Genomic DNA, 11,032 nt, shown 5'->3' with positions numbered 1-11,032 from the left:
CACCCCCGCCTCCACTCACGTGCCCGGAGCTAGCATGGCCGGCCTGGCGCCGTCCCCGCCCTCAAAAGACATGGCGGCGCTGAACGTCACTTCCGGGCATTTGGCCCGCCTCCGCGCTGCGCACTCCGCCTCCTCCGCGGGGCCGCCCGAGCCAAAGATGGCGGCCATGGGGACTTCACTGCCCACAAGAAAGATGGAGTGACCCCTCCCCCCCCAAAAAACAATATGGCGGCCTGCACATAAACACTCGGGACCACAGTCCCTCACTTATAATCAACCTTCTCCACAGAAGTAGAAGAAAGCCATGCCCGCTCTTGACATGGCAACCAGCCTAGTATCATTTGACCATAATGAATAAGGGCTCGCCCTCAGGCCTAGCCCCTTCGGTACCGAGACTGGCAAAGATCCAACAGGCCAGCCTTTCCTGCTTCGGTTTGCCCAATTGCAATATGGCAGCCCGGAAGGCTTTCTCCCGGCGGTGACTCGTGGTTTCGTCTGGGACCGCTTCGTTCCCGGGGACGCTGACGGGCTCAACCCGTTAACCCGAATCCCTCAGAGCCTGTTGCGATGCACAGCTTCTCACCTTCTTTTCCTCTCCCGGTTTCTCTTTCCCAGAACCTCGCCTCGTGCCCTGCAGAGGGATGAGACTGCCCCGCACTAACATGGCCTCAGCGGACGGTCCTTGTCCGCGCCCTCAAGCAAAATGGCACCCCTTCGGCTTCGATGCCAGGGCACCACCCGGGGGAAGGAGTAGGCGTCTCGGATTTGGGGCGCGGGGGCGGGCCAGGCCCCGCCTCCTTGTTTACTTCGCGGTCAGGACGGGGGCACTGCGCCTGCGCACCCTCGCTCCGCCCCCGCCGTCAGCGCCGAGGGGCCGAAACCCTCGTGACTGGAACGCTCGTGGCGCAAGTTCCACCACCCCATTTAGAAAAATAGTGATACCCACTCCCCTTCCAGGACGGGCCAGGGCGCTACCACTCTCCCGGGACCGAGGGGAGGCTCCTATCCGGACGTGACAGCACCTTGACCCGGAACAGGAGGAAGCCGGGTCAGCGGGTCCTCGGCCGCGGCTATGGAGGGAGCCGGTTACAGGGTAATTTGGAGGTAAGGTGTTATTGATAAAATAGTTATTTCCAGTGTAAATAATTATTTTCCCGGGCCGCGCCCCGGGAGCCCGGCCGTTCCCCGGCGGAGACACCATCCGCTGATAACGCGCTCGCCCTCCCCGCCTCTGCCCCAGGGAAGACCCTTATCTTCGGGCCCTGCCCCTGGGATGCTGTCCTAGGCCCCGCCCCTTCTGGAATCCACACCCCCTCGAACCCCGATCCCCGACCCCTTCTCTGCCTCCGGGCCCGAAGCCTTGCTAGTTTGTTGGTATTTGGGATTCGCCACTCTCGGGCCCCGCCCACCGGGGGGATAGCCCCTTCCCGGTCCGCTCCCATTGGCTCCCCTCTGAGCCCCGCCCCTCGGTGTGGTTCTGCCCTGGGGCCCCGCCCCTCACTGGTTCCCGTGCTCAGGTGGTGTTTGAGAAGGGAGGCGTGTACCTGCACACCAGCGCCAAGAAGCACCAAGACCCGGACTCCCTCATCGCTGGCGTCGTCCGTGTTGTGGAGAAGGTGGGCCGGGGTGGCCGGGCTCGGGCAGGACCAGAGCGGGGTGGAGGCTGCATCTGTCGGAGTGCCATCTGGTTGTCAGCGATGGGACACAGTGGTTCTCAGCCTTCCTAATGCCGCGACCCTTTAATACAGTTCCTCCTGTTGTGGTGACCCCCAACCATAAAATTAATCTCGTTGCTACTTCATAACTGTAATTTTGCTACTGTTATGAATCGTAATGTAAATATCTGATGGGCAGGATGTATTTTCATTGTTACAAATTGAACATAATGAAAGCATAGTGATTAATTACGTATGTGTTTTCCGATGGTCTTAGGCGACCCCTGTGAAAGGGTCATTTGACCCCCAAAGGGGTCGCGGCCCACAGGTTGAGAACCGCTGCCTTAGGGGGTGGGGACTGGAGAGAGGGGTAAGGCTTTGTCAAGCTGAAAGCCTAAAACGGGGAAGAAGTTTGCCAGTATGGTTTGGGGAGTTAGGAGGGGAGCCCCTCTAACCTCTCCCTCCCTCCCTCAGGACAACGACGTCCTTCTGCACTGGGCTCCGGTGGAGGAGGCTGGAGATTCCACCCAGATCCTCTTCTCCAAGAAGGTAGGCTTCCCTAGCTTGCCTCTTCTCCACTGGCGTCCTAGGCCCAGGCAGTGGAAGGCACTTGAAAGTGCTGGGTGCAGTCCCACGCCTACCCTCGGGGCAGATGTGACCCTGTTTGGTGTCCTGTCTCTGTGAGATGGGGCTGAAGATGCCCATTCACGGGAAGAAAGCGGGTTCGTGGCCGCGGGGACAGCTGCCCCGTACCCCCTTTGCTTCCTGGGAGAGCCCCACGGGACAAGAAGACGGCTGGGCCTGAGGATTGGGCGGCACGGTTGTTGGCCCATAAGAACGGAAGAAGGGTGGCGTTCCCTCTGGGGCAGCCCTGCCGTCATGTCCGCGGAGGGAACAGGACCCGACCGAGGTTACTCGCCCACGTCCAAGGCACCCCTACCTCCCCCAGTCCAGGACCTCGCCCTTCGCAGTACGTGTCTCCTGGGGCTGCTCCTGGCCAGGCCCTGTGCTGGATGGTGCTGGCACCCAGAGACGATCCCGCCCAGACCCTACCTAAGTCCTCATGACCATTCTGTTTCTGAGAAATTGAGGCACAGGGAGAGGAAGCCCCTTTTCCGAGGTTAAAAAAGCTAGGAGGTTGTTGGAACTTGTGTTTGAGCCTGAGGACGCTGCTTCTAGAGCCCTGCTTCTTGGGGAGCAGGCGTTTGGGCTGGGATTCTGAAGATGAGAGGGGCAGGAGGAAGTGGGTTCCGGCTCAGGGGATGTGGTACGTCTCCGCAGAGGGGTTTGCTGAAAGGTGGTTGGGCCTGAAATGCTAGGCTCTGAAGCTTGGATCCTGTCCTGGGGACCCTGGGGGCAACCGTGGGAAGAGAAAGGTGCGAGTATAGAAAGCTCCCTGGTGGGGGCATGTGCGAGTTGGGCCAAAGGACCAGATGGAGGGAGATTGGAGGCTAGAAGGTCAGGGAGGGGGCAGTGTGATGGGCCAGGGGGAGAGGAGGAAGCTTCAGCGGGGGCCACAGGGTTTCAAATGACCTGGGGGGTACAAATGGAGATCCCAGGCAGCTGCCCCCCAGGGATTTGGGGCAGAAGGACCAGGGTTTTGCATCTGTCACCAACCTGGAAGGCAGTCTGGCTGTTCTAGAGAATACTGTTGTCGTCCTTGGCACTCTCACTTCCAAACAGCAAACCCAGAGGGTGGGCGTCAGCAGGAGGGAAGACAGGCATTCAGGATTCGTTCAGCCCCAAGGAACACAAAACCAGGCTGGTGGCAGGTTAAACAGACGCAGGACTCCAAGAGGTCAGACTCCCTGACCGTCTAGCTCAGCCGTGGGCAAACTATGGCCCGCGGGCCGGATTCGGCCCGTTTGAAATGAATAAAACTAAAAGAAAAAAAAAAGACCGTACCCTTTTATGTAATGATGTTTACTTTGAATTTATATTAGTTCACACAAACACTCCATCCATGCTTTTGTTCCGGCCCTCCGGTCCAGTTTAAGAACCCATTGTGGCCCTCGAGTCAAAAAGTTTGCCCACCCCTGGCCTAGCTACTGGCCTGTGATGGTTGCCGTCAGCACCTGGATCGCTGAGACCTACTGTGGTTGCCCTCGTGGCTGTAAATAACTGCTTCAGCTCCAGCCAGAGCACCTACCTTTTAAGGCAAGAAGAAGGGGGCGAGTGTGGTACCAACCACATCTGTCCTCATCAAGAAAAATGAAATTTCCCAGAAACCCTCTGCACTGGTTAGGAGTTGCATTTGGCTGTGCGTGAGTGACAGAAATAGGAATAACGGGCCTACACAAGGTAGAAGCTCATTGCTCTCCCATTAAAAAGCCCAGAAGTTCAGCCCTGGCTGAGTATCTCAGTGGTTAGAGCCTTATCCCAATACGCCAAGGTTGTGGGTTTGATCTCCGGTCAGGGCACATACAAGAAGTAACCAATGAATGCATAAACAAGTGGAACAACAAATCTCTCTCTCTCTCAAAAAAAAAAAAAAAAAAGCCCAGAAGTACAGGTTCACGTGTGTGAGGACCCAGTGTCCTTCCATCCTGCGCTGCCACCCCGTGCATGTCCTAGCCATCCTCAAGGCTGTTTTAGGTCCAAAAGGGCCTCTGGAGCTCCAGCCTTTTTGACTGTGTGAGTTGCAGGTTGGCCAGTGAGCTCTGCTCATCACAAGTACTCAAGGAGCCTGCATAAACAAGTGGAACAACAAAAACAGTCACCATTCCTTGTGGCAGAGAAAGAGCCAGATTAAAATCCAGCCTGGAAGTGATCTGTCCCAGCCCCTTGGCCAGAACTCGTTGCACGGCCCCACCAGCCAGGAGGGTTCATTGAGCTGTGATCCTGCTGTTTGCCTGAGAGGCAGGGAGATGCTATTTGGCAAATAGCACAGAGGGCAGAGACGCGTTGCTGGGGCTGGTTCGGCAGTCTTGTGGGCAGGTGTCCCTGCCAGTTCCTGGCCCTCCCCTCATGGCCCTGCTACAGCTCCAAACACGGTATTCTCCCTCGACAACACCCAAAGGTGAACCAAAGGGTGTTCACTCCCGTAGGTGCCTTTTTTACCAGGAACTTTCCGTCCTCAGACTCCCCACAGATACCATCTCCGTTCCCACTGGCAGCAGAGTGGGTCTGTAGGCCACCTAGAACCGCAGGGAATGCTGGGGAGGCGATTGCTGGGGGGCTCAGTCAGCCTGGGCGCAGCAGCAGAAATGGCCACGGGTAGATCCAGGCTGCGTCCTTCTGTGTCGTCGCTCTCGACATGCAGGGCTGGGTGCAGGAGTTAGTCTCCCGTTACTTTGGCAGCACGGATGACATGCAGAGGAGTGGAGCTGACAGAATTGCACCAGGGCGGGAGGAACGGGACTGACACTTCAGCACTCTGTGAGAGGGCTGCCACCACTGCCAGAATGAGGGCTGTGGCATATGGGACAGCCTTGGTGCTGTTGAGTTCAAGGGCACAGTCATCAACGCTGCTACAAAGCCAGTGACTGGGCCTGGAAGCCCCACCGCTGCCCCCGTTGCCTCTTCGAGGGCAGGAAGATGAAGACAGATGAGTCTCCTCCTTGCTCATCAGCCCAACAGGCCAAAGTGGCAGGAAGTTGCCCTCACCTAATTTCCACTTTCCAGATCTTAGTGTATTGGATTGGTAGACTCTGTCTTGTGTTTGGCACTGTAGCTGCAAGGGAGCCTGGGATATGTAGTTTTTAGGTCTTTGACCCATTTTGAGTAATTTTTGTGTATGGTGACAACAGTCAAGTTTCGTTCTCTTGCTTAGGGCTTTCTGATTTCCCAGCGCTGTTAATTGGAAGAGGATTTTTTCTCTCCATTGGATGTGTTTTGGCTCCTTTGTCAAAATTATTTGCCCGTATGCATAGGGGTTTATTTTTGGGATCTCAGTTCTGTTCCATTGGTTTGTGGATCTGTTTTCCTGCCAATACCATACTGTTTTGATTATTGTCTCTTTGTGGTATAATTTGAAGTCAGGGAGTGTGATACTTTCGGCTTTGCTCTTTTTTCTCAGGATTGCTCAGAATGGGCGTCTCCTCTGACAGGTTGCCTCCATCTCAGGGCTCCACCCCTGTGGGGGAATGTGGCGGTGGGCTTCCCCAGACCCATGAAATCCCAGTGCTGTCTGTTGCAGCCAGACGCTGCCAGCAGTGTGATGGGTGGGGGCGGAGTGACGGGGGAGAGGCCGGCTGGTGGCTTTGTTCTCCCAGTAATGGCGACTGCCTGACCTCAGCTGCCTCACCTCTGCCCCACCCATCACTGGGGTTAGCCACAGTGTGCTCCTCCTGCTCAGGGAAAGATGCTTATTTCTCTCCAGTTGTTTTTTTTTTTTTTAAGATTTAAAAAAAATTGATTTTTAGATATGAGAGGGAGACATTGATTGGGTGCCTCCTGCACCTCGAGGTGATCAAGCCTGCAGTCCTCCCGGAGGCATGTGCTCTGACCGGGAATCGAACTGGCAACCTTTCAGTGCCCAGAATGATGCCCAACCAACTGAGCCACATCAGCCACATGCCTCCCCAGTGTTCAGGGCTGCAGATAATGGGTTCTGTGGCCTGATACTCAATGCTATAGCCTCTGGGGCCCGCTGCTGGCCCGCGGCGGGGAGGCGGCCAGCTTGTGGCTTTTTCTGTTTGGCAGTAGTGGCTGCCAAAATACTACGGCTGCACCTCTGTGCTGGCTCCTCCCTGGTCACTGGGCTCAGCTGCAGCAGCAGCAGGTGCTGACCATGCAGGCAGGGAACACACCTGTATCTCCTTGGGCTGCAGGGAGTGCAGGGGGCAACCTGATCCCCCCTTTCCTGAACCCACATCCATGGCCCTGTCTCAGCTCCTCTTCCTCCCCTCCTCCCGGTTCCTTCCAACGCCCCACCTTCGGATGCTTCATCGCAGGTGGGGAACCGCTCAGCCTTGTGAGGAAACCTGTTGCTGTGACTTCCAGGGGTGACCAGGGGACCCTCTCATGTTGCTGTGATTCTAACGTCACCTCTCACCTTATTTTCATAACCTGTGAGCCGGCTACTTTTTTCTTTTATCGAGACAGAATTTACTTACCACAGCTCAATTTTATGGTAAAACAAGATTTTCAAATTGCATAAGTCAATAGATTTTAGTATTTGCACAATTTTGCAGCCATAGCCAGTGTCCAATTCCAGAACATTCCGCCCTGCATGCCCCAAAGAAACCCTCTAGCTGTCAGTAGTTGCTCCCCCTCTCCCATCCCCCAGCTCCTGGCGACCACTAGTCTCCTTTCTGTCCACAGATGGGCCTGTTCTGGACATTTCATAGACGGAATCACACAGTTCACGGTCCTGTGTGTCTGGGTTCTTTGCTCTGGGTGCTTTCGAGGTCCGTCCGTGTTGCAGCGTGGGTCAGAGCTTTGCTCCACTTTATTGCCGAGTGATATTCTGTGTGGCTCTGACACTGATTGTTCCTCAGCTGGTGGACACTGGGCTGTTTCCCTTTCTCGGCCCTCAGGAATACTGTCGAGTTCCTGCGTGGGCATTTACGTTCCTTTCTCTGGGGCTCATGCCTAGGCGGGGAGGTGCTGGGTAATTCCACACGGTGATTCCACATTTCACGCTTTGAGAACTGCAGGCTTTTCCACTGCGGCTGCCGCACCCTCCCCTCCCCCCCCGCACCCCACCCCGCAGTGTCGTCTTTGTCGCAGCTGTCCTGGTGGGCCCACAGGGATCTGAGCGCGGTTTGGTGAGCACTGCCTGCTCCCAGCACTGAGACCTCGCAGCCCCGGCACAGCCCGCCTGCTGGACCTCCCGCTCACAGGCGGCGATGTTCTGATGACGAGCACCAGGAGACTTGGCTTGAGTCCTGGCCCTGGCCCAGTCCCAGTCCTTGGTGCCCTCTTTGTGCCTCAGTTTCCCTCTTTGTTCAACGGGGCTACCTTCCAGGATAGCCTCACTGCTCTGACCCAGAAACTGAATCCACAGCCCCTCTCTTTTCCCTTCTTTCCCAAGGATGCCAGTGGAGGGGACTCCTGCACCTCAGAGGACGAGCCAACCTTTGACCCCGGCTATGAACCCGACTGGGCTGTCATCAGCACTGTGCAGCCACGGCCCCGCCGCTCAGAACCCACAAGGGGTAGGCTGAGCTGTACCCCTGGGGGCCAGGTGGTGACACCTTACCCTCAGTGGTCATGGTGCCATGGGCTTCACTGCCCACAGTCAAGATGGCTCCCACCACCCTGGCCTTCCAGTCCCAGGAGAGTGGGTGGGGGAGGCCAGTGTCCCCAGGGTTTGCAGCCTTGCTCATTCTGCCAGGCTCTCTGGTTGGCTGTGGGCATCCCCAGGGAGTCCAGGCCGTCTGAGTGCTGCAGGAGGGGCACCAGGGAGGCACCTGATCCCTCCGGGGTGGGGAGCCCTTCCAGGAAGAGGCAGTGCAGAGCCTGGCTCTGAGGGGCACTTGGCGTGGGCACTGGTCCTTTGTTGTGGCTCCAGGGTGGGGTGTGGAGTGAAGAGAGTTGGAGGTGACATGGGCAGGGGCAGAGCGAGGGCCACAGGGAGCCGATGTGGAGCAGGCACGTGTCCCCCGGGCGGGGCTCTGTTCACATTTTATTCACTTGTGTTTCCATGGAATGTGAGGTGACCCAGAGCTCCCCCAGGGTGGGGTCTGGGGCTGGCTCCTGTGGGCTCTTAGGACAGGTGCCATGTGCCCTCTGGCTCCCCACACCTCTCCCGACACGGTGCCACCCCCAGGTGCGGAGCCCAGCTGCCCCCGGGACTCCTGGGCCTTCTGGGTGAGCCTGGGAGAGCTCAAGTCCATCCGCCGGTCCAAGCCAGGCCTCAGCTGGGCCTACCTGGTCCTGGTGACCCAGGCCGGGGGCTCCCTGCCCGCCCTGCACTTCCACCGCGGGGGCACCCGCGCCCTGCTCCGTGTCCTCAGCCGCTACCTGCTGTTGGCCAGGTGAGCATGCCCCTCGGCGCCAGGCTCTGCCCTCCCCGGCCGCAGGGCCTCCGCTGGGAGAGCAGCAGCTCAAACGGATTCAGAGGCGGGAAAAGGGAACTGATTGGCACAAGTAACCGCCACATCAGAGGGTAGTTTGGTGTCAGGCAGGCCCGGTCCCAGGATGCTGGAGTTTCTCACGCTCAGGGCCCAGCAGCCCCGGCGTAGCAGCGTGGGTGGATGGATGGACAGAAAGCAGCTTCCTCCTCACAGTCCAACAGCTTCCCCGGCTGCTGCCTCTCGCGCCCGACCAGGGAGGGGGTGGTCAGTGCCCTGACTGGCGAGGGGGAAGGCCCTCATCCGCCCTGGGCCGTGCCCACCCCTGGGGTCCAGCTGTGGTCTCAGGCCCGAGAGGAGGGAGCCCCCAGTGGAAGGAGGCGAGAACACTGCGGGGCCTCGGCCTGTGCGTCACCAAACCCTCTCCCTCCAGCTCCCCGCAGGACTCCCGCCTCTACCTCGTCTTCCCGCATGACTCCTCCGCGCTCTCCAACTCCTTCCACCACCTCCAGCTCTTCGACCAGGACAGCTCCAACGTGGTGTCCGTGAGTCCCAGCAGCGGCCAGAGGCTGTGCCAGGAAGGGGGGGGGTGTGGGGGGCGAGAAGGGGGGCGGAGTGTGACCAGCCCTCCGTCTGTCCCCAGCGCTTCCTCCAGGACCCCTACTCCACCACCTTCAACAGCTTCTCCCGCGTGACCAACTTCTTCCGGGGAGCCCTGCAGCCCCACCCGGAGGGGGCCTCCCGCGACCTTCACCCGGTCCCTGACGACGAGCCCGAGCCCGGGTTCGAGGTCATTTCCTGTGTGAGTAGCAGGGCGGACCCCACTGCTTTGGGCTGCCACCGCGGGCGTGGGCCCCCAGCGCCTCCATTCCGTCCCTGGAGAAGGGGGGTAATAACGGCACCGCCCTCATCGGGGGGCGTGAGTGACTGGAAGGTGCTCACAGCCTGTGCTCCTGGTGCTGGCTGTTATTGGGGGGCCCTTCCAGACTTGGGGTGACTTTGTCCCTGACCCAGGGACGGAGTTGCTTCCCGCCCCGCCCTGAACATTACCTGTCTGCTGAGCTAAGAAGGGCTGAGGGGACGTGAAGGTGGCCGGGATGCGGCTGGGGAGGGCTGTGGGGTCCCCCACATCAGAACTCACTGCGGTGTCCCCGCAGGTGGAGCTGGGGCCCCGGCCGGCCGTGGAGGGGGCGCCTCCAGCCACAGAGGAGGAGTGGGCCCGCCACGTGGGCCCCGAGGGCCGCCTGCAGCAGGTCCCCGAGCCCAGAGCCCGGATCTTCTCAGGAGTGAGGCGCTGGGCTGGTGGGGGCTGGGCCGGGCCGCCGGCGGTCTGGGGGCCCCCTCTGACCTCCGCCCGCTCCGCCCCCAGGGTCTGAGCCCCAGCCTGAGGCGAGAGGCCTGGAAGTTCCTCCTGGGCTACCTCAGCTGGGACGGCTCCGCGGAGGAGCACAAGGCGCATGTGCGCAAGAAGACGTGAGTGAGCCCAGGCACGCAGGTGTGGGAGGAGAGCAGAGGCTGGGTCTGCCCAGCACGGCCTATCAGGGGTCGGCCACCATCACTGCATTTGTCAGAGACTGAGAGGCAGGCGGGAGAGAGATGCCTTTTAGGGGAGATATAAACCATGTCATTTCATTTTAGCCAATAGGTCTGTCTTCCTGTTTTAAGAAAAACACAATAGTTTTGCTAACTTATGAATTATGTTGGCTGTGTAGCTCCACTGACATTCTTCATAACATTTTTTAGTTGGAAAGTGTGTTCTAAATTCTGAATGAGAATGCAGAAGTTAATACCTGGAAGTCTGCCCATTCTTAAGACTGAGACTCCATGTAAGAGAAAAGTAGGGGAGTTCTTTGGGAATTTCGGCGTGAAGTAGAGGAGGAAATTGGTGATCAGTCCCTGGGGCTGCAGGAACCCTACTGTGGATACCGAGTTGAGACAGACAGGGTGCTCTCCCCCCCACTTTTCTTGTGTTGTCCAGACAGATCCCTGTTTCTCAATAGCATTTCCTGGGCTCACTTGCACTGTAATTAGCAGGGCTTGTTCCTATTTTCCTCACATAGCGAGCGAGGATGTGAGAAAGTCCGACAAGCAGGAAAGTGTTCACGTAGCTCCGACTACATCCGATGACTTGTGAGCTCAGCTTCCACCTCTCCGTGCGCTGAAGGCCAACTACCCGCTCCTCAACACAGCCCTGGGCTCGACTCCAGTTCACACATCATAAGCTCCATGCCACGAGGCTACTGTCTGACTCAGCTTCTCACAATGTGTCCTGTTATTCTATACTTATCACTTCATAGGAGAGCATTCTGGCCAGTGATTGTACCCCGGGCCTCAGTTTCCCCTCTGTAGCTGGTTAGTGACCACGGCGCTGGAGGATGTGGGGCGTGGGGAGCAGCCCTCACTCCAGTGTCAGGTGGT

General features: G+C 58.3%; 2 protein-coding genes across 3 annotated transcripts in view; one reads left to right on the top strand and one right to left on the bottom strand.

The window, feature by feature from the left end:
• The window catches only part of AKT1S1 (AKT1 substrate 1 (proline rich)), an 8,892-nt gene extending 8,118 nt beyond the window's left edge, over window positions 1-774 (bottom strand). The window contains exon 1 of one of the 2 annotated variants that reach the window (XM_006765931.2): window positions 584-774. Coding sequence is in view for 1 of the 2 variants with exons in the window: in XM_006765930.2 (XP_006765993.2) it covers window positions 20-72 (53 nt within the window). In the remaining variant the exon portion in view is untranslated. Of the gene's footprint in view, window positions 1-19; window positions 105-583 lie in introns of those variants that run through there. The other variant, XM_006765930.2, reaches the window with a different exon arrangement.
• Window positions 775-823: 49 nt separating this feature from the next.
• The window catches only part of TBC1D17 (TBC1 domain family member 17), a 14,789-nt gene continuing 4,580 nt past the window's right edge, over window positions 824-11,032 (top strand). The window contains exons 1-9 of the mRNA XM_015565439.1: window positions 824-1,093; window positions 1,518-1,616; window positions 2,130-2,204; window positions 7,633-7,756; window positions 8,371-8,578; window positions 9,048-9,159; window positions 9,258-9,416; window positions 9,772-9,900; window positions 9,984-10,087. Of these exons, the coding sequence (XP_015420925.1) occupies window positions 1,073-1,093; window positions 1,518-1,616; window positions 2,130-2,204; window positions 7,633-7,756; window positions 8,371-8,578; window positions 9,048-9,159; window positions 9,258-9,416; window positions 9,772-9,900; window positions 9,984-10,087 (1,031 nt within the window). The 5' untranslated portion in view covers window positions 824-1,072. The remainder of the gene's footprint in view (window positions 1,094-1,517; window positions 1,617-2,129; window positions 2,205-7,632; window positions 7,757-8,370; window positions 8,579-9,047; window positions 9,160-9,257; window positions 9,417-9,771; window positions 9,901-9,983; window positions 10,088-11,032) is intronic.

The sequence above is a fragment of the Myotis davidii genome, unplaced genomic scaffold (genome assembly GCF_000327345.1).
Source record: "Myotis davidii unplaced genomic scaffold, ASM32734v1 scaffold2100, whole genome shotgun sequence".
Taxonomy (NCBI): Eukaryota; Metazoa; Chordata; class Mammalia; order Chiroptera; family Vespertilionidae; genus Myotis; species Myotis davidii.
The sequence above is the reverse complement of the archived record's forward strand: the minus strand, read 5'-3'. Positions and strand labels throughout refer to the sequence as shown.